Source organism: Argentina silus (assembly GCF_951799395.1).
Source record: "Argentina silus genome assembly, chromosome: 20".
NCBI lineage: Eukaryota > Metazoa > Chordata > Actinopteri > Argentiniformes > Argentinidae > Argentina > Argentina silus.
In genome coordinates, this window is record NC_139674.1 from 9795509 (window position 1) to 9819550 (window position 24042).

The 24042-nt window shown below is 47.3% G+C and overlaps 1 protein-coding gene across 1 annotated transcript in view; it reads right to left on the reverse strand.

The window, feature by feature from the left end:
• Positions 1–24042, reverse strand: part of chchd3a (coiled-coil-helix-coiled-coil-helix domain containing 3a) — a 55537-nt gene that overhangs the window by 28644 nt on the left and 2851 nt on the right. The window contains exons 4-5 of the mRNA XM_083692302.1: positions 18038–18131; positions 9984–10164 (exon numbers count right to left, since the gene is read on the reverse strand). Of these exons, the coding sequence (XP_083548428.1) occupies positions 9984–10164; positions 18038–18131 (275 nt within the window). The remainder of the gene's footprint in view (positions 1–9983; positions 10165–18037; positions 18132–24042) is intronic.

Genomic DNA, 24042 nt, shown 5'->3' on the forward strand with positions numbered 1-24042 from the left:
GATGCTCGTCAGCTCTGGGATTGATTAATTGGCTGATCGGGCGCCTGCAGTGTAAAACTGATTGATTGATCATCCTGCATTTGAGTTGCTTTTATCTCAGGCCTGCCCCCCCCCCCCCTCCTCCCCCCACCCCCTTAGGTAGAAAACCTCTGGAGAAGCCCTAGTCATCTGTCACTTTCACCACCAGGCTGCTTCTGAAGAGACCCTACTAGCTATTCATTACAGAGACCCTGAAGTGTGGACAAAACAACCTCAACCACAGCTGGGGGAGCCCATCCACAAACACTATTAGACAAAGAGTAAGGGGAGGATAGGACACAAAGAATGGTAGAGAGAGCGTGAGAGAGAGAGACAAAGAGAGAGAGAGAGAGAGAGCAAGGGGGAGTAAACTCCTTGACTTGAGTGTAGAGGACACAGTGAATGACCTAAAGGAACAAGGCCTTACTGCCATCAGAGGAGAGATTCCCCCATGGGACTAGGAACAACAGAGACAGAGAGAGGCTGAGGGAGAAGGAGGAGAGGCGGGGAAAACAATTCAGAGAGGGTCAATGTGATGCAGGAAAGGGAAGACAATGGAGGGGAATGGCTTTGAGAGAGAGAGAGAGAGAGAGAGAGAGAGAGAGAGAGAATGCCCTCAGGATGTGCTGGTGACATTGGACCTCACACTGGCTCTGACGGTACCAGCTCCATATGTCTGACCTCAGTCTGTCTGTGTCTGTGTGTGTGTGTGTGTGTGTTAATGCATACAGTATGTATCCCCTCCACCAGGGGGGTCTGCTAAGCCTGATGAGGTTGGGGGGGGGTGGTCATTTGGTTGTCCTTGGCAACTGTCAACATCAAGCCCACCTGAGCTAGTTCAGGGTCACCTCCAACCGACTGACCACTTCAATAGACCTCCTCTCCCTCTCCTTCTCCATATGCTTCTATTCATATCCCTGCCCCGTCAACATCACACTCTCTCCTTCAAACACACTCAACGCGCGAGCGCCATTAGCTAAGCCAACTGTTCACTTGCATCTCATCTCATTAGGACGTTTTCTGCCGGGAGTCATGAAGGAGAGAGATAGAGAGAAACAAACAACAACAACAACAACTTACAAACCCAGAGAATGTTCATGAAGCTCCATCGCTTGGCGGGGGTTCGCCAGAGTTCACCAAGCAACAGGAACGGCTCCCTCTGGACTACTCCCAGCGCACACTTGCTTCCCTAACCTTTGGGCTTCGACATCTAGCCAATTAAGAGGCAGCACGAGAGAGAGAGAGAGAGAGAGAGAGAGTTGCCTCGTTGAGCTGCCAGCAATTATCAGAGCCGTTTACTCACGCAGCTCTGTCGTGCTGAGACTTCAATAATAATTGTTTTCATTTGGAGATGGCGGTTTGGGGTTTTGTTGCTCGCACTCATCGCTAACAAACATACGGTTGTTGCTCTGTCACGAGGGGGTAGGCTAGTCACTAACTGACAGCAACCGACAGTATTGAAATGGAGTAAAAGTGAAGGTTTTGGGAGAGAAAGAAGATCAGTTGGAATGCTGATATGTGGAACGCCAGTTATCTGAGTAGGATAGGTTGCAGGAAAAATAAAAGCTTGTTGTCAAGAGCTCTTCCTCTCCCCGAATAGGTAGCATGAGAATCTCCAGGAAAGGAGTGCACTATTTCACTTTCACTTCATTCGAATGTGCTGCAGTTAATGCCAGTCACAAACTCATATTAAGACTATTAAAAGTATAACAAAAATGCAGGTATAAAAAATCATTACAGACCTACGCCAAACTGCACCCATGTTCAAAACCTGATTTGAACATGGGTGCATGATTTTTCTCCCTTGGGTTATATTTAAACTTCTTAACTACGCTTCAAAAATCACTTCCAACATCCCCTTAAAAACCCCCCGCTGTTTTGAAGCTGTAAACTGACTTTAGAATCTCTCTGTCAGAAAGCAGCTTTCCTGACACCTGCATCCATCCATCAATCGAAGCGGGCCGTAACTCAGCCCTGGCGCTGGCAGCCAGCCGTGCCAATTAGCGGCCAGGGTGAGGACCCGCTGCCTGTGCCAACCACAGGCCCTGCCAATTAGGCCCTGCCAATTAGGCCCGACCTCTGTCTGCCCAAACACTGGCTCCACGTGTGGGCATCACAGTTTGGACCAGGGGAGGAGCGGGTAGCTAGTGAGTAATGGCTAGCTGGAGACATTCACATAAGGCATCCGTAGTGTTACCTGGTAGTCAGCTGTAATAACGCTAATGCATCAGAGGAGGCTGGTGTCGGTAGAAATTGGAGGATGACGGGGGAGGTTGGTGGAGGTAGAAATCGGAGGATGGGCTCATTGTAACGCGTGGAATGGAATGAGGAACGGTATCAAACATGTGTATCAATTTGATACCATTCCTTATGCCATTACAAGCATTACAATGAGCCCGTCCTTCAATTTCTACCTCCACCAGCCTCCCCTGTAATGCATATAGGCTTGTTTAAATGTATATGCGCAACACACACACACACACACACACACGTATAACTACGCACACACGCACGAACACACGCACGCACACACGCAAGCACGCACGCACGCCTTACTTTGCTCTTCGGCATTCATACCAAACACCCACCAGGATTCAACAGAAAAGTAGAATCAGGTGAGCGGAGAGAGCAGCACCCCCGCGGCCGAGGGGGGGGAGAGGAGAACACACTAACAGAGATCTGAAGGACACTGGCGCTAACATGACTGGCAGCTTTACCCACATCCAGAAGCTCCTCACCCAACCTGACAAGAACACGACAACCGTGGATGTTTTGGGAAGATAAATATGTTCTGTTGGATGCAAGCAGAGCAGATGCAAACGCACGTTTTAAAGCCATATAGGGCTCAATATTTGTTTATTTCTTATTTATCTCATTCAAAACTAAAGACATGAGGTGAATTAATTTATATTTCCCTTGCTCCCCTGATGAAAATAAAAAAAAATGAGGGAAAAAGGATGCTGTTTTTCAAATCCCACCTCCAAGCCCGTCCAATTCAAAATCCAGCAGGTCTTCTTTAATACCTGGGAAATTAAATTGTAGGCCATTATCAGTACGGCCCAGTCGGCTGTATCTAAAGTGCAACAGCATTTGAAGTACACAGATTTTGCAAAAGGAGGGACATTTGCTGTAGACGGCACTTTTCCAAAAGAAGGGGTGTGTGTGTGTGTGTGTGTGTGTGTGTGTGTGTGTGTGTGTGTGTGTGTATGTTTGTGTGTGTATGTTGGGGTTCTCTTAAAATTGAAGCTTAACAGAAGTAATTTCCAGGCCAGCCAAGCATCAAATGAAAACACTTTAAGGAGCTGCGTAGGTACAGTGCAATTTTCCTGTGGCGCTGAGAGGGTGGACATGAGGAGAAACATCACATTAACACCTCCAGTGAGAGAGGAGAAAGGGCATGCTGACTGAATGCAAAATCACATTAGAGCCTGGGAACAATACTATACTACCACAGAGAGCAATCATCTCACTGCATAACAAGATAAACTGATAACAACAATATCAATGATATCATGATAGCAACAGTATCTTGATCTACTCTAAGCTAAGCTGCGATGCTAAACAACAATGTCATTTATAATTGGATTCAAACTCATTGGAGTTGGTTTGAAAAACATCCACATGCTCCGTAACACAATGTTTTCGGAGAGGCCTTCAAAGTCACCTGTCTGCAAATGAACAACCATTTGCGTTTCTTCACTGTCACATTTAGGCAAAGCAGTACTGGCTGAGAAACAGAGAAGCAGCACGTGCTACTTACTCAACTGCTTCTTACAGGAGGTGAGAAATCGACGCCCATTTTACGCCTTCTTAAACACATATTTTAAGAAGCTTTTGTGAAGGACTCAGTCTTTCCGACAAATCACAAAGTAACCCTGCCCGTTGGACAAAAGTGAGTGCCGGCCGGCCGGCCACTGTTAGAGCTCTGAAGATTGATGACTCTGGGTTTGATTGAAATGTCTGCCTCAGGGTTGGGGCCCCGTGTCTGGATGAAATGATGTGGCTCGTGATTGATTGGCTGTTCTGGGAGAGTTTGGTTCTGGAGGGCGAGCATTGTTGAAAAGCAAAAAAAGGATGGCAAAGTCTATGACTTCATTAAAGCATGCACGGATGGACGGAGGGGTTGTGAATGGGAGTATCAGGCCTTCACTGAGACCTGTTTGTTTTATGTGTCATACATCAACGTCCTTTTCTCTTCTGTTCTTGCTCAGCATACAGAACGTGATCACACAGGCTGGTTTGCCTAAAGCTTCTCACCTCCAAGGGCATTTACACATGTTCATGCTAATTGACATGGTTAGATAATTACGGGTTAATTTGTGTGTTAATGAGCCCACTACTTCACCCATTGACAAGGCGATGTTGACAATGCAATGCCATCAATTAAACAATCATATTCAAGCCTAACATCCCTGCTCCCAACCAAATCAGAACATCTCATCACCAAAATGGCTTGAAGAGATACAATAAATAATGGACTCTCCGTTGAGCTACTTTGTACTCTTTTCTTATGATGCATATTGTTATGATGCATATATAGTCTTCTTTTCAACAATGACACAACACTATACTACAACACATACACACACACACACACACACACACATTCTTTCAACCCCTCCATTGGGTTGGAGTCTGGTTGCTATTCTTGGTGTTTTGCTATAAATCAACCCCTCCATTGGGTTGGAGTCTGGTTGGTTTTCCAGGTGTTTTGCTATAATCAACCCCTCCCATGTTTGCGGCACTCACACAAGCCCCCTGAGTGACAGGACACATGTGAGCTTTCACATGGAACATGTTCCTGAGCTAGAGGAACCACAGGAGCCATCTTGTTGTGAGAGAAAACTAAACAATGCCACAGCCCAGCGCTGTGAAGTTCCAATTACCACTGTAGCCAGTGAGGGTTGCCGTGACTGGCGGTATGGGCTACACCTTAGGGGGAAATACAATGGCACAGCGGGTGGGGGGAGGGGGCATTCCAGAATGTTAGCGAGATTAGAAAGCAATAATTGGATTACAGCCTAAATACAGGTATTGGGGTTTCAATGATAAGCTAGATCCTCAAGCTTGTATAATCCACAGTGTAACAATACTAGACCATGAAGAGGTACCATGGCTTATGATACAGAATGCACACATACAGAAACAGAACATGCTTTGAGGAATGTAATCACCACAAATCCTCATTTTCAGTTCTATTTCAAGTATGACTAAAAGTAACCAACATACTACTGAATCTGTGTAATATGGCAGTATTGTGTTTCCTCTCAGCTTCAAATGGCCATCAGGGCAATTCTCCGAGAAGGACTGTGTAATTGGTGTGGCTAATGCTGTCGCGGTATGTGTACAACAGTGCATGGGGAGGCATTAGCCCTCACTAAACCTCCTCCATTGTGTGTGATGTACAGGGTTGTTGTGCAGGAACCTGCTGCCTCGACGTGACCTGCATCCTGATGAGAAGACCAATCAATACCTCGCTGGATCTGGAGCAAGCAGGAGAAAACAGCACAACAACGAGCCTAGCGACCGCAACCGCAGTGGAGCTGAGCTAACAGCGCCTGCTCCTAGTCCTCTTTGTCCGCTTCCTCTCCTCCTGTTTCTCTTCCCTCCGCTCCATTCCTCTCCTCCTGTTTCTCTTCCCTCCGCTCCATTCCTCTCCTCCTGTTCCTCTTCCCTCCTCTCCATTCCTCTCCTCCTGTTTCTCTTCCCTCCGCTCCATTCCTCTCCTCCTGTTCCTCTTCCCTCCGCTCCATTCCTCTCCTCCTGTTTCTCTTCCCTCCGCTCCATTCCTCTCCTCCTGTTTCTCTTCCCTCCGCTCCATTCCTCTCCTCCTGTTCCTCTTCCCTCCGCTCCATTCCTCTCCTCCTGTTCCTCTTCCCTCCTCTCCATTCCTCTCCTCAACCATCTCCTCCACTCCTCTCCTTTCCTACCTAGCATTCCAATCAGTCCTACACAACCAGTTTCCATTAACATGTCTCCATGATATCGTGTACGTTTCAGTGGCGCCATTCTCTGGTTATGTGCAAGCGAGAGCACAGTGAGTGGTATTCCATATATTCCAAAGCTCAATAAAAACGTGTTTCTTTACCATTGAAAACGCATTCATTATAATACTACTGTAGATCCATGGACAGGCTTGTAAGAACCAAACAATCTCCCTGGCTTTAATGGCCTCACAGTTAGACACAGAGAGCCATAATAAATGAGGCACAGGATCATACACCGTAGCTGAATGTAACATGCTGGTTCTACATGCACATACCAACCCCATTAACATCTATACTGGGCTGATGAATGGCCTAAGGCCATTTATATATATGCAGGATAAATGCAGGAGTGGGTTATTAAGAGTGGGGCTTGGTCCTGTAGGACAAAATGTTTCACAAACCATCTGTGCAGGGTCCATCTACTTGGTATGTGGCTTGGTGCTTAGTCCAGCAGCCATGCAGATCCCACGGGCCCCGGTTTGAAAATACCTATTGACTTATTCCAGCCAATCTAAACACATTTCACATTCCAATTACAAAACATGTTATTTGGTTATGACGCAACGCAGAATGACTTCAGTGATGAATCCATGTTTGTGGATTCATGTAGGTGGCATGCCGTACGGGGGAGACACTTCAAATCCTTTCACGTGCGGCGTGTGCAAATGTTCCAACCTCATTATCAAGAAAGTCTACATGGCTATATACTATTCTGGAATATCCATCTTGAGGCAAGTCACACTGAACAAGTTCTGTAATGAAACTCTCCCCCTTTTATTTTTGCCCAGACAAAAAAAAAATAAAAGCGCTGCTTTCCTCAAAGATGGATCAGAAACAGTCTCGGCAGCGATGAGAACACTGCCGTCCCAGAGCTAACGGAGAGAAATTACAATAGTGGAGGAGTGTGGGCGACCGCTGTCTTTTAGAGGAAAAAGTCCATTTCCAGTTGAAAAGAACAGCGGGTTTATGAAAGGGACTGACAGCCTTGACAATTACATGAGTAAGAGAGCGGCATGGACCTGGTGATAACCCCTCGGTTTCTATTAAACCAGAGCACTCTAAAGGAATTCTCAAACAGAGAGAAATCATCACACACACTCCACACTCCCTCCCACAGAAGAGACTCCCCTCTCTTGCTCTTTGCAAAGGGGCTGAGAGAGTGAGTGTGTGTGTGTGTGTGTGTGTGTGTGAGAGTATATGAACACTAAATTTGCATGCGCAACCTACTCTTTTCACACCCTGCTTTTGGTCTCTTTGGAGGCATGTTAAAGCCTGGCAATGGCCCTGGGTTAGCCTTGGGGCAGGGAACAGGGTTTTAATCGCCACATCAGATATAAAATGAATGTCGGCACTGAAGTGCTCTCTCTCACACACCCGCACGCGCACTTGCACACACACACACACACTCTCTCTCTCATCACTTTGAAGACGTATTCTAGTGATCTGCACCCATCTGCTTCTCAAAACTGTGAACCAGTTGTTAATCTTGCCTACCAGTCCCTAATGGTACTGCTAATTTGGCAGAATTAAACACACACTGTAGATTCTGCACAAAGCACTGAGTAGACGGGGGAAAAAAACTCAGTTATCACACATGTAAAACAGTTGTGGTCTATGTAGAAACATGTAGAACATTTCAACTCACTCAACCTTGACAGACCTACAAGCACGGCTGGTGGTCAAGCAAACAACACTTTCTGGAGTGATGAGTAAGGGACCACTGTGGTAGTTCCTCCTTCCATCATTCAACAGCATCCAGATAGTGTTAGATGGACTTCGCCTATCGGCTACGTGGATTCTCTGACCACTGTTGACCACTGTTGACCATTGTTGACCACTGTGTCTCTGGACTACTGATCACAAAGCCATGGCTTGAGCGTAGTCTTCCCTACTCTCTCTGCCACGTACAGTACAATTACTCAGGTGGTTGGGTTTGAACCACGCTCGCTTGATAAGCTACCTTGCCTGGTACCTGAAGACTCTACATCCCCTTCCCTCCCTCCCTACCCCCTCCCTACCCTTCCTTCCTTACTTTCCCTCCCTCTCTACCTCCTAAAAAAACCCACAAATCTAATTACAGACAACAAAGACCAGAACAGCTTTCTTCACAGAAGCTGAAGGCATATATCGGCGCCTCCTCCCCCCCTCCCCTCCCCCCCCCCCCTCCTCCCTCTCCAAATTTTTCTTTCGATGTGATGGGCGTTCCAAGTGAGGGATCCCTGATACACTCGTCCCGCGGCATAGAATCACAGTCTCTCTCTGTTGTCCGGCCCCCAAAATGATTCATTTTTCTATTACGGCGATGAGTGTGTGAAATGAGCTATATAATCAATAACATAGGTGTGTAAACAGAACCTATTCTCCAGGAGAAAATGGGCTCCTTTACCTCCTTCTGCAATAATCTGCAGGCTGTCGAGGTGATGGGGGCGATGCTCGTCCTGCCTTGTGTTTACAAGGGCAATTTACACACAAAGTCATACAGTACCCTGCTGAAATGAGGGTGTGCTTTCTCAAGTAGGACAGGATAAAAAAGGGCAGTGAGATACAGAAGGGCACTGTGGAAATGTTTGATGAATTTGTTTATTATAACCAAATATGATAGTCAGAGGCAATTATGGTGATACAACGCCACAATAATCATCAAAACAAGATGGTTAAAAATACCCTGACAGCACCCATGCCTTGTGTTTGTGTGTGTGTGTGTGTGTGTGTGACAGTGTTTAATACCATAGACCCCCTGCACTCCTGAGCTCTCTGTCCTTTGTCGCCGTGGTGACAGCTTATTCCAGGGGTCTCGGAGTCACAGCGACTGCTGGCTGATACGTGAGCAGGGTCAGAGGGGTAATGTGTGTGTGTGTGTGTGTGTGTGTGTGTGTGTGTGTGTGTGTTTGTAGGATCACACAGTCCAGACAGCTCTATGGATTTCTGCTCAGGGCTATGCTCATAGTCTCACACCCTTGACATTTGTCACTGGTCCAGCCGTGACCTGTCGGTTACGTTGGAAACACTGTGTGTGTGTGTGGCGCGCGTGTGAGTGCGGTACATGCGCACGATCAGCAAATGGGAAAGGGAAGAGTGAACTTTACGGTAATTACCATGCAGAACTGCAAATCCTGTACATTTCATTTCCAAGATACAACAATATACAAACTACTTCCTCCTACAAAACTGTTCTAATAACAGTGCAACACATACTATGTCCGCCCCTTTGACATTTACAGAAAGGTCCAGTTTTCTGAGTCTCTTTTTTGCACTGACATTCAACTGTTTCAATGTCTCCAAGGAGGAAGCCATTTCTACCCTATAGTTGTAGTGTTCAAGAAAGGCACAGCCCTGCGGTCCGGAGAAAATGTGAATATTATCTGCAGATCCCCATGGAGAACGCTAAAGGAAGAGTGAGCTAAAGTTGGCGAACTTCAATTAACTCTATAAGAGGTTTTTATGATGGTAGGGCTATGTACTACATTAAAAAACATAGCATGGTACCAAAGATTACAGAGAAAGCCCATAGTACTTCTAAGTCTTTGGTTATGGGAATAGTGCTGCCTAGGAGGAGCTCAGTATGGACAAGGCCACTGTCCTTGCCTCCTTATCAAAAGGGATTGGAGGAGAAGATCAGAGGGGAGGAACCTCTGCCCTTCTCCTCCAATCCCTGATGAGAAGGAGACGAGGAGAGAAGACTTGAGGTTCGCCCAAAGAGAGAGAAATCAACTCTAGTCATGGAGAGCTGTGGGTGGCTGTGCAGGCTTTTGTTCCAGCCCTGCACCTGCATCCACTAATCACCTGATCACCACAACCTTGGTCAGGTAGTTGAGTAAGAGGTGTGCGGGCTGGAGGAAAACCTTGCACATCCACTAGCTCTCCAGGACCAGGACTAGTGACCTCTGCCTTCAGGGACGAGAAGCAAAGACGTTTGGAGGCGGTAAGAAGGGGTTGTGTGGAAGGGGTAAGGAGGGTAAGAGGGGGTTGGGGACTCACGTAGAGCTGAGCACGATGCCTCTCGTCCTCGGCGGTCACTCTCTCCCTCAGGACAGCTTGCTCCAGGGAGTCCTGGGCCGTGGCCCTCTCCATCTCCAGGATACGGCACACCTCGTCCCCCACATGGGCCTCAGCCTCAGCCAGGGCAAAGACCTGCGCCTGGGCCTTCTCCTGCTCCAGCCTGGGGAAACACACACATAAACACACAGGCTGAACACACACGCAGACACAAACGACAGGGGGCGACATTGCAGAGTCAGATGTTAAGAATGGCTTTGAAGCAGCTTCTGTGAAGGTTCAGAAGGAGCCAAATTGAAGTCTTAAAAGTAAAACCTGTTCATTTCTAATATGACAAACATATTAGAGACAAGTCAGACTTGAGTTTGGTCTCACAGTCACTCAAGGTTTGAAGACTAATTTAGACGACAACTTTTCCCCAAATGAGGACAACAAACTGACACATCAGAGCGTAGTGATATTGTGAGGGAGGAAGATGGAACGATGCGACTGTTTGAACCCTGTCACTGGGTAGTTATAGTTGCCTAGCAACACCCTCACCGCTACAAGGCTGCCTTGATTGGTGGTGAAGTGAAGGAACGTCTGTGAGAACCCAACTCCTCTGTTACACATCAAGAAAGAACATAACAGAACCCTATCGCTGAACTGAACTCCCAGAGCAGAGATGTTGAAGGTTGCAATTGCAATATTGACTTTGTCAGTTATAAATTATTTAGAAACCTACAACTCACGTCATGGAGATAAAAACATGCAAAGATCCTGAAACACAAACAGCTTGGCGTAAAATGATGAAGGCTATCAACTTGCAATCAGATCACTGTTTAAATACACACACGGTCCACATAGTATAGCAGTCAAACGAAAAATGCATTCAAATTCCACCAACTAATCCACTGATAACCAATCGAACTATCCACCAAACCCTGGGACCCTACAGATTGTGTATTTGTTGACAGGCTCTCGGTGAAATGATCATATAAAGGCCTTACTAGTAATATAAAAGACATGTTGACATGTGTGAATGTCAGACAGCTGGGGCACAAGGGGTGACATGACATGTTCCTGGGGCTGGAGGAAGTGAAGCAGAGAGAGAGAGAGAGAGAGAGTCCAGCCATGTCCAGTTCACAGTCCACTGAGCTGCACACGTCAGCACTGGCCATCCATCATGGGGCTCTCACACACGCAGGCAGGTAGGCGCGCGCACGCACACACGCACAGACACACACACTCACAAACACAGCCACGCGCACACACACACACACACACAGGCACGCACTCACACACAGGCCCGGACACAGGCACACACACACACACACACACACACACACACACACACGGACACAGGCACGCACGCACACACACACATGCACACACACGCACACACAGGCACACACAGGCACGGACACAGGCACGCGCGCACACACAGGCACGGACACAGGCACACACACACACACACACACACACACACACACACACACACACACACACACACACACACACACACACACACACACACACACACACAGGCAGGCATGTACATGTACACACACACACACACACACACACACACACAAATAGGCACAGACACACAAACAGACAGACACATCTCTGTATGGCTGTGTGCCCACCGTACTATGAGATCATCTTCATGGCCCCTTCCCTCCACCAGTTGCACAAGACTCCTCGCTGCCACTGCTAATGCACCAAACCCAAGGAGCTAGGGTTGCAGCTACCGCAGCTAAAACCCGACCATTAGCACGAGCCAAATGAGGGAAACTCGGACAATGGATGAAAAGTCCAGACCGCGACAATGAGAAGTAATACCGGGGGGTGGGGGGGGGGTTGGGTAGGGGGGGGCTTGATCCTGAAAAAGTAAAGGCAAGCAAAACCCTCTTTCAAGTTTCGATCTCCCACCTCCATCCAGTAGTGCAAACCCAAGCAAGACTATCGGCAACTGGACGCTATCTATCAGACTCACCTCTATTGCTTTTTGATCATTATTGCCCGTCTTGGGGATATTGGACACATTTTTCATTTGCTGTGTGGAAGATTGGCAAGAGAGAATGGTGTGGGCGTGCGGGCGTGCATGTGGCCGTGCGTGCGTGTGTGTGTGTGTGTGTGTGTGTAATACATGTGCAAGAGGAAAGAATGTCATCTTTCTGGGGAATAAGTGGAGTCTTGCCCCCGCATCCAACACAGAGAGTATAATCTTTGGTAAAAGAAGTGGAAGATTGGCCATTGGCCCACACAGCTTTGGATGGCTCAGTGGAGTGGAGAGAGAGAGCATAAAAGAGGGGTATTGAGCTATCATCACTGCAGAGAGGAGTGTGTGCTCCTCTTCTCAACACAAGAGACGCACCCAAACACAAAACACTGCTTTTAGGACACAACCTTGGAAGGAACTACTTGGAAAGTGTTTTACTTTTGGAGAGTCTTGGAAAACAATAATAAAAATAAAAAAAAACTGACAATTCAGAAATGGATTCAAGAGATTTAGCATAATGGTCACTACAGCAAAGGTCAACATAGTACCCAGTCTTATTTGCAAAACAGACACCATTTTCACCTCCATTAAAACCAAATATCAAAACAACCACTGTGTCAACTTTCAACAGCATAATTCCCCAAAACAAACCCCCATCTCCATCTCCCAAACCCAGACCACTCCCTCTGTAGTGCCTCTGCTCACACACCTGTCACTGCGCCAGCCAGCCAGCCAGGCCCCTGCGTCTTCATGCCTGCCACTCGCTAGCAAAATGGATTCTGACAGACCTGCATAAAACTCAGCGGCCCGCCATAACGCCTCTGAACAAAGCCGTTTAAAGGCCCTATGCAATATTAATGGCTGAATAATGTCGGTGAATGCTGAACATGAATTTTTAATGAGAAGGATGGGGGGGGGTTCACAGTAGGGTGTAAAAGAGTCTGGAGGCTGGTACAGCCGGAGGATGACTATATATAGCTGTCAGCCCCAGTGATGACCCCTTTGGCCCATTTAGGCCCTAGGCTAAGGGATAGCCCTAGGCTAACGCTAACCTGTGGGCCTAAGCCAGAGCACAATGTCTCTGTTGTAGGCTGAAAGAGTATGCATCTGAAATAGTATAAGAAAAAATACAAATATCTTGTGAGACTTTGACTGAAAATTATTAATTGGAAACTTTGTTGTTTTTTTCTTCAGAGCCACAGGCCACACAAGTTGCTGTGAAATGAATTAGCTTTTTGGGAGGTAAGTAGAAACAAAATATTTCTGCTTTGATTGTCTGTGTCGGGGGCAGAGGCAATTGTACCCATTTGTGCTGTTGTTTACAAAAATACATTAAAGTGGAGGGCAACACACACACACACACACACACACACACACACACACACACACACACACACACACACACACACACACACACACACACACACACACACACACACACACACACACACACACACACACACACACTTTGAAATCCCCGGAGAAAGGCAACATAAGGAAACGTATCAAGTGTGAAATGATCTCCAGTGTTGGAGCCTAGGGGCATAGGCTGGTCATGTGCTTCTCCTTTCTGATGGTGATGGTGATGCTGCTCTGAAGAGTCGGAGTGTGTTGGTACCTCAGCGACCTCGCCATGGGACAGACGAACACACTCCTGATGATCAACACATTCTGTCAAACAAACTGCAAACTCATCAACATGTTGGGAAGGCTGCATTGTTTAAACTGCAATTCAGCTATGAGAGAGAGACAGAGACACAGAGAGACAGAGAGACAGACAGGCAGACAGACAGACAGACAGACAGACAGACAGACAGGCAGAAAGAGTGAAAAGGTGTGAGGAGAGCGGGTGAGAAAGAGGGGAGAGACTGGAGAAAGAGACTAGAGAGAGTCAGAGCAAACCAAACAAATCTGTCCTCAATCATGAAGTCAGCTCCACAAGTAAATAAGGACGTGAAATGGCACACTTAAATAACACACTTTAAATAAGAGAGAGAGAGAGAGAGGACATGGGCGTCTTGAGAAGGTCAGTCCTATCACTGTATTACCCAGCAACAGTGTATGGATATGTCTGCCTTAGCAACATTCTGCAATGACAAGCCAAGAAAAGAAAGAGGCTGAAATAGGATGATGGTACAAAATGATTGCAATGATAAATGACAAGGTGGAAAATAAAGAGCTTTCCTGAAAAAGTTTTGCCCTGAGAAAATGTTTGCACCTCGAGTTTGAAGTGTCATAGTAGGACTTTGACCTTGTAAGAGTGTAGACACACACACACACACACACACACACACACACACACACACACACACACACACAGTGGCACTCGCACAAAAGACACACCTACACACACACACACACACACAGTGGCACTCGCACAAAAGACACACCTACACACACACACACACACACAGTGGCACTCGCACAAAAGACACACCTACACACACACACACACACACACACACACACACACACACCCACACACACACACACCCACCCACACACCTAGAACAGCTGTCATGCCTTCCTGGGGCCTCCGGTGGCAGATGTGGTGACAGAGAGAAGTTGAGGGGCTGAGGACCCTGTCTGGGTGTAATCCTCTCTGAGCCTCTTTCTTCCCACAGTGCTTATAGGGGCCGCGCAGCGCTAGTGGCTAACGACGGGCGGGCGGCGGAGTGCTGACACGGCAGAGGACGAGCAGAGAGAGGTAGAGAAAGAGAGGTGGAGGAGGAGAGAGACCTTGCTCTCTCTTTCTCATTCTGCAGTCGTTCTGCTCCAACGCCTCACAGAGAAGCCTCAGCTTGGAGGCAAATCTGCTCCCTGCAGCCGCCAGAGTACAAATGAGTTAAGGCCGCACGCAAATGAGCACACTCCCCACACACACACACACACACACACACAGGTTCTGAATGCAAGTTATAGGCCCACAGTCCATGCTCTGGATTTTAACTCTTCCTCCATCCAGTGTGTTCTAGGTTCTGATCTTGGCTCTGTGGCTTAGATTGTGTGTGCTAGGCTCTAGTTCTGGTTTGGGTAGTGTGTGTGTGTGTGTGTGTTCTGTTTGTTTCCTTTCCTCTGTGTTCTAGGGGTTCCTTAATGGTTCTGCGTTCTGGTTGTGGGTTCTGAGAGGCAGCAGCTTCACTGCAGATCTCGAAAATTCATGAAGCATGGAACCATCTGGCCGGCTCCGCGCTAACTCACACACACACAGATGTGCACACACACACACAGAAACACACACAAAGATAAATGCTGCCTATTAACAACCCCTGCACCAGCCCACCTGCCAAGACCTGCGGAAACATGGGGCTACCACACACACACCTGAAATGAAAAAACGAGAGAGAGAGGGGAGGGGGGACACGGTGGAAGGAGGGAGAGCAAGGAGGAGAAAGAAAGAGAGGATGGTAGGGCAGGAATGAGAGAGAGGGAAAGGAGAGGAGTGAATGGAAAAAGTGAACCAGGAATAAGACCACAGGTCATTGTAACTGGTAGTGGCAGAAGCACACTACAGGCTTGACTACGGATCAATACATTCAGAAAACTCCCCATAGAGACTATTTCAGTCATTTTATACCACAGTGAACTGAGAACACAGCCGGTATGAAATAATACAGTCCAAGCAATGATACCTCAATTTCAGCCAACGCCACAGCCACAGACACCCCCTCACCTGCAATAACTAATACGTGTGGGCATTTTTCACCACACTGGGAGAACGTGAAATACCATCACAATTCAATTACCTTTGACGGCCGAGCTGAGAGAAAAGTCCTCTGTGCCTCCATCTATTTCAATTAAAAGATAGCAGTGGACCTTTTTCTCCAATAAATACAAATGAATAGAAAACTCAATGGGTGGGGGGGGGGGGGGGGGGGACATTCATATAGATACTAGGTGTGGAGACGTTACCGTAAGGATGAAAAATGAAAAGGAGTGAGGACAGGGGAATGATTTTCAATCTGAGAGAAGCCTGACGCCAGGCAAAGTGAGGAGAGGACCAAACTACTGTAACCGCCTTGGGAAGTCACCCAAGACCTGTCCACGCAAAGATTCACTCTCTAATAGCTACATGAAAATCCATGTACAACACCTCAGAGAAAGTCATCGAAACTGACTCCCGCTCTTCTTTTCCCCCTCCTCCATTTTGAATGTGCATTATGAAGCGTACTGGCATTTCCCAGTTTAGGCCTTGGAGTGAGTCACAAGGCACAAAGTCCTAAACATAGCCCAGGACATGTTCTGTTCCCCCCTTCAGGTCCCAACACTCTTGGGTTCTTCCAAAGGCAATTGAAAACACAAACATCATAAAAAATAAAAAGCCAAGAGAAGTTAGCGGGGAACAACATTAAGGGACATATTGATTCTGTCCATCCAAGCAAAGCATCATGGTCAATAAAGCCCCTACTTTCCCTTAATGGCGTTGCCACGGAAATGCGACAGGGCACTTTGGTCCCATCCCTGTAGCCTCAACAACAATGGCATATAAGGAAAAAAAAAAAGCAGATCCACACTCTAAATTTTCTTTTTATGGCTGACAGAAAATAAATGTCATCAATAGCAATTTGTCCAGGTTAGTGGTCGAGCCTGACGGGTGCCACTGGCTGGATCAACAAAGATGACCTGACGTTTGCGGTTTTACTGCTCACTCCGTCATTAGGGGGAGAACATACTGTGCACGCCAGACACACACACACACACACACAGACACACACACACAGACACACACACACACACACACACACAGACACACAGACACACACAGACACACACCAATGGAGAGCACTGTTGCTGGCAAGCAGCTTAACTGATGATTGCTTATTTATTCTGAGTGACTGTTCACAAAAAGCTCGAAAAACATGAAGAGGTAAACGAAATACAAACAAAACTGGAACAATTGAGCCATCTTCGAGCGAGCGCGCGGCGTCAAAACAACCACAATGAATAGAACTAATTGCGGGCGCAATTTGAACACAAACCGGCACGCTTAGGCCTACTCCACTGAAAAGAGGTCAATACTCAACTTCGCAAACAGTTAAGCCAATAAAAGAAGAAAACCGTCTAGAACCACACTATTCTTTTAGCAATGAATAGCAACCCCTCTAAAATTACACTCCAGGCTAATCGCTAACCTAATGCCACCACCTCCCATTCTCTATAGGGGTATTTCCCATATACTGTATTAGCCTAGTAGGCTACATTAAGCGGCTAAACGTGTTTCTCATTCACTCCTAGTCTTGGAGCATATCCAGACCCATTAGAGGGGAATGACGTGTTTATCAGACATTATGGCACATGCACCTGCTCCATTGTGGAGAGGACGAGAGGAGGAGGAGGAGGAGAGAGAGGGAAGACGCTCAAGTTGGAACCCTGATTCCTCATCAGGGCTGGCTAATAGATCACCGACTCAGCGCCCAGGAAATTACCTCAGAATGGCGCCCTCTCTCAGGCATGATTAATTGATCCAGGAAAAAGGGAGGAAGGAGAAAAGGGGGAAAAAACACTGATGTGTTTCGGAAAAAGAAGGAGATTGAACACACGACAGGGAAGGAAGGACGACTCTGACCTTTTCGACTATTAATGAAATAGAAAATAGTCATGTCTTATCATGTGTTTTTTTTCCCCCCATTTTGTTTGACTAGGAGGGTGTGGCTCGGAGATGAGGGGGTGTGGCTCAGTCCCATATCGGTCCATGTAAGGTCAAGGGTCAGGAACGGAGCTTACGTCCTTCAACAGAATCCACTTTTCCACGGCCACTGCTAATTTTCATAAAGCTCATGGTGCACCAGAGTGGCCTTCTCTAGGCATGAACAGGGTAGGCTATATACTATACTGTAGTGGGCCAGGGGAGGCTGGTGGAGGTACAAGTCAGAATAACAAATGATACAATTTGTCATTCCATTCCATGCATTACAATGGGTTATGGTTAGGGTTCCATCCTCCGATTTCTACCTCCACCAGCCTCCCTTGTAGTGGGCAGAGTAAGGCTAATGTGGCAGTACTAAAAACGGAGGCTAAACCACAGTGGTTTTCCAGGGACAGTATGACTCACCATGCGTGCAGCTCCTGTTCGGCCTTGGTCCTCTCCTGCTCCAGGCCTTTCTGCAGGTCCTCTGTGATCTTCCTCCTCAGCTCCTCTTCATCAACTACACAGGGGAGAGAGAGAATGGGAAAGGTGCACTGTGTTCCAGAGTGGCACGCGTGTGCGTGTGCGTGTGTGTGTGTGTTTCAACGTATGTGGAGGTGTGTTTCTCTGTGGCTGTGATGAATGTTGTCTTTACTGCCGTCAGGTTTGTGTGTGTCTTTAAAGTTTGTTTGTTGTGAGCAATAAAATGTGATGGCAGTGTGTGTGTGCGTGTGTGTGTGTGTGTGTGTGTGTACTATATACGTATGCTTGCAGTGAGGTTAGTGAGGTGCTACAGGCCTCTTGCCCCGCAGGCTCCCTTGCCTTATGAGGCATAGAGAGAGAGCTGAGGGGAGTGTGAGCCATATCTGCTGCGCACCAACAACCACCTGTGCTATAAAAACCTCATCTCACACTCACACACACACACACACACACACCTACCCTTACTTTTCCCTGCTGCCTTATATTCATGTCACTGGCGTCATACATGTTTGACCGCGTGTCTCCTCTGTCCTATCTTGGCAGGTAATTAACCATGAAAGTAAAAACGCAGCGAGCTAAGAGGCCAGAACGTGCTCTGAAGGCAGAAGTGCTATGCAGTGCGCCACTGCAGTGCAAGAGAGGGAGAGGGCAGGCAAGCGGGTGGGTGTGTGTGTGTGTGTGTGTGTGTGTGTGTGTGTGTGTGTGTGTGTGTGTGTGTGTGTGTGTGTTACAGATTACTCTACTGCCTTAGAGAGATGGGATTATCCTATTGTCAGACCCTATCATTACCATGTAAACCTGGTCACAGATGCATGCCGGTGAAGGACACACAGACACAGTCAGATCCAGAGACTGAATTAATCAAGGAGGCCTAGCCCTCGCCCATATAATTCACTGAGGAAATTCATTAAAAACAGCCTCATTTCATCAAACAACTTCCTCCTCTGTTGACTTAAAAGTTGGAAACTTGAGAGAGAAATGCTTCACGGAATAACACCTAAGAAATCATTTCACCAAAGCCCACTTCAAAACGGGCAACCAGACGCACTTGGTACATCCACATTCCCGCTGGAGAAGGACGAAGAAACCTACTCTCCAACCTGCCGTCTACAGCAGAACCAGCCCTTTGAGAGTGTGCTTCGTGACTGGAGCTTGTTCCAGCCCCAGCTCCAGGAGTCTGCGGGGTATTCCCCCTTTGGCCCTATGAGTAAGAGGACCTAAAATAAGAACCTCTTCTCTAGTAGAGGATGGAAGGATGGTGCGGGTAGATGGAGCTTCTCTTCTAGACTCAGGGTTCTCCCCAAAGAACGTAAGAGTGGCGCTGCGCCACGCTGTGAACTTGCCGGCGCCACGAAGTAAACACTTCAAGGCAAATTAAACTTATATCTAGCAACGATAAGCGAAACTATCTTTGAGTGCCAAAAGGATCGTTGTTAAAAGCAAAAGCGTGATGATGTTCCTCAGTGAATTCAGTGTTTTAGCAGTATTTCTTTGCGCATTTTAGACATAAACGTGAGGCGGGTTTTGATAATGCAACCCAGCGCCACGCTGTTCAAACATTCTATTCTATTCCCTATGCCTTTAGGTTCAGTCCGCTCCACCTGAGACTGGTGGCCTTGACGCCCCCCCCCTCAATAAAAACACTTCTAAGACATTAAAATGACAACCAAACCAGTTACATTATCAACAAGAGCCCTGAGTGCAATACACACTGTCAAGGCTTCTCAAGGCCAGAGATAGCTGCTTGTTACCGTGACGATGCCCGGGCTGATACCATATTTCACTGCAGGGGTTGGCATGACATTAATTAAACAGCGGGGTTGGGTAATGGATGCCGGGGTTAGGAGCCTCGATGCGTCTTCTCCCCGGGACGCTGATATTTGATAAAAGTGAATTAAAGATACACTCCTGATAGCAGATAGAACTCCACAGGTAGCCTATCGGAGTCCTGGATGGATGCAATGCAGGTCAAACTAATTTCTCACTGTCTCTCCCTCTCCCTCGTCCTCTCCCTCATCCCCTCCCTCCCTCCCTCCCTCTCTCTCTCCCTCTCTCTCTCCCTCACTCTCTTTCCTTCCGTCAGTCTCTGTCTTTGCATCAGAGCGTCCCAAAGGTACAAAAGGCCATTGGGGTCAACAACAGTCTGCAACATTGTTCATTTAAGAGAGCAGACTGGAGAGGAGGAGGGAGGAAGGGAGGCATGTGCACAGAGGCACCTGCCCCGTTGCCCTGCCACTCACAAAGTACCCTGCTCGGTGGTGGAGGTTTTTGTATAAAAAATGGTTGTTGTGTGCAGGATAGGCCCATCGCATCAGAGATCATCTGGAGGTCATTAAAACAAATAGGCAGAGACTGAGACTGTTTAGACTATGGAAAAAAAACCTGTGGAATCATCACATTAGTGTTGACATAAGCCCTGGATGTTACACTGGAATTGGTCTGAATCAACAGTAATTGTGCTCCAGTCATTCAGTCTTTCTTTTGCAGCTATGTACCAAACTGCCTTTTAAAAGTCCACTACTAAAACACTCCAACTCATCAGTCATGTTCTCCACATACTTCATCATTCACTCCTAGGGGCTCTCAGTGAGAAGGCCCACCGGGTCAGCCGCAGAACGGGTTCTGATATGATAAACACCGTCTGGGGTCCTTGAGGAGGCCGGTGGGGTCAGAGACAATTCCAGATCGACAGGGACCCGTGTCAATCCTCAAGTAGGACATGTAAATGTTAAAGAGATTAAAAACTCATCATCTTTTAAGATTTTTTTTCTTCTCCTCCACCCCCTCTCCTCCCCAGGAACCTGGAGAGTAGCGCGCTCTTGGAGGGAAGATAATAGACAGAGGCAAATTGCGTTTCTCATCAGAAGTTTCATTAACCCCGGGAACCCGCGCCGAGGGCATAATCTGTAACATTACCACTTCCTCACACTCCCACTCAAACGAGCCTCTGCACCTTTCCAACCTTCCAAACTCTTCCGTCGCTGGCCTGGCTGTGGCATTCTTTTATTCATTTGATTTCCTCTCTCCCTGTAATTTAATCATCACATTTTTTTACAATAACTGATCATTTTCCATTTCAGATGGAGACAAGGGAAACCATTTTAGTGGGGAAATGATATGTTAGAAAGGTGTTACATTGGCTACACTTTCCTCCTTTCTCTCTCTCTGTCTGTCTGTCTGTCTTTCTCTCTCTCTCTCTCCATATTTAAGCAGGCTATTAGGCAGACGCAGTGTGTGGGCGCTGCCATATGAATATTTATAGTGCATTGGAGGTGTAGGAGGCTCAACCTTGACCGTAGTGTAATCAGCAGCACACACCGACTCAGGCATGATTTAGAGACAGGCAGGGCCGCAGAGAGTCTAACTCAATACCCACCACTCGTGGGCACACATAATCAATGCCCCCTCATTAGGGTCGCGACCTTCCGGTATTGGGCTGAACCTGGGTGACTTTTAACGAGACGGGCGCATATCCTCTTTTTTTTTTTTGCAGCTGGGATCAAAGCTTTAGGTTGACTTTTTTGCTCTCTCCTTCAGAGTTGGTTTGTTAGTCAGCATCTGAAGAACATTCTGTGCATCACAGCCATGACACAGCTTTGAAAACATTTCCTAATTCAATGTCATTTGACACACTGAGTTATTATGAAGAAACATTTCACGCAAACTGGGACTGATCTGTCACAATAACACACTGCCTAGCAAGGCTAGCCTTGCACTTACTAGCAGTTGTGAATAATAGCAAAGCTGCATCCAATCTGCTGAGGTTGTCACACCCAATATACTCTCCAAAATCCTCCAAAGCATTTCACTATATCAATTACGGCTGTATGCGATGTACGTGATAAATACAATTTGATATCAAAACAAAAGAGACCAGGATGCAGATGTCTACCTACTGTACGACCTCACAGAAGACGAAAAGTGAGGGAGAGAGCAATCTCTTCTTCTCCACCTCCTACACAAAGCTCATTAGCCAGATGTGTGTTATTGGTGTCAGGCTGTCTTATTACAACTGGGCGATGTGGGTGGGAACAGACACACAACCCTCTTACTCCCAACCCACCCAAATACACTCCCAACCCACCCATGTCCACTCCCAACCCACCCAAATACACTCTCAACCCACCCAAATACACTCCCAACCCACCCAAATACACTCTCAACCCACCCAAATACACTCCCAACCCACCCAAATACACTCCCAACCCACCCATGTCCACTCCCAACCCACCCAAATACACTCCCAACCCACCCAAATACACTCCCAACCCACCCAAATACACTCTCAACCCACCCAAATACACTCCCAACCCACCCATGTCCACTCTCAACCCACCCATGTCCACTCCCAACCCACCCATGTCCACTCACAACCCACCCATGTCCACTCACAACCCACCCATGTCCACTCACAACCCACCCATGTCCACTCACAACCCACCCATGTCCACTCTCAACCCACCCATGTCCACTCTCAACCCACCCATGTCCACTCCCAACCCACCCATGTCCACTCTCAACCCACCCATGTCCACTCACAACCCACCCATGTCCACTCACAACCCACCCATGTCCACTCACAACCCACCCATGTCCACTCACAACCCACCCATGTCCACTCACAACCCACCCATGTCCACTCTCAACCCACCCATGTCCACTCTCAACCCACCCATGTCCACTCCCAACCCACCCATGTCCACTCTCAACCCACCCAAATACACTCTCAGCTATAGCATGGTAGAGACTACTCAAGGGAAGGCCTTGACACTTGTGTGGGTGACACTTTCATCCAAATCTGAAAAGTCACTTCTCCCTTCTGACATTTTGGAAAGAATTCCCTATGTGGAATAACAAGTTTTTTGGAGCTCAAGCGTCAGTTTTAAACCAACCCGCCTGTGCACTGGAACTAAGACACTGGTTGCAATTAGTGAGCCCTCTTGGTCTTTTGTGACCTTTCCTCAACGTCTTGACCATCTCAAATTTCCTATCGAGTGCATTACTCAGGAGGTGCACAGGAATTAGAACAGAATGACACAGCACCAGGCAAAATGTATTAACCTGGTCTCTCACTCAGAGAGACTCGTCTATGAAAGAAGTCCTCCACTGACCAAAAAGGACTCTGAAGAACATTCCCTAACTTAATATTGCCAAAATGATTCAAGTCTAAGCATCAGACAATTTTTCATAATATAGTGTCTGAGAAATGCAGTCCACACAAAACAGATACAATTAAGTGAGAGATTGCTGTATGTATCTTTTAATCTGCAAACCAATTAACATGGACAATAGGGAGCGATTTTTTGACAGAAAGAAAAATGGAAAACCATTTTGAGCATGGTCAGGCGTTAATGAAAACACAGATTTACACAAAAGTGTTTCTGTTAAGAATGTGTGAATAAATGACGTTACCACACCAATTGTATTAACAATGTTCTGGAATGAAACGCTTCCGCACAATCAAGATAATTCACACCAGAGCCACAGCATTGCTAAAAGAGTTGATAAGTGGTGGGGATAGTTTTGTTGGTTCAGATGAAGACGACAACACCCCCCCCCCCCCCCCCCCCACCCCCCCCCCCCCCCCCACCCCCCACCACCACACACACACACACACACACACACACACACACACACACACACACACACACACACACACACACACACACACACACACACACACACACACACACACACACACACTTCCTCCTCTTCATAATTAGCTCTGGCGGTTTGTTGTGTGAAACTGCAGAGGTGTAGTTTTAATCACCGGAGTCAGTGCGCCGTGGCTTAAGTTGGCCTTTTTTTAATTACCTCTCCAATTGTGTGCCGTCAAGGATGGGGAAACCTCGCCCACCATTGTCATCTGTGTGAGAACCCTCCCACGTTCCTATCCTTTCCTGTCTACTGAACAGGTAACATGTGACCGTCCTCTGTCTAGGCCTCCG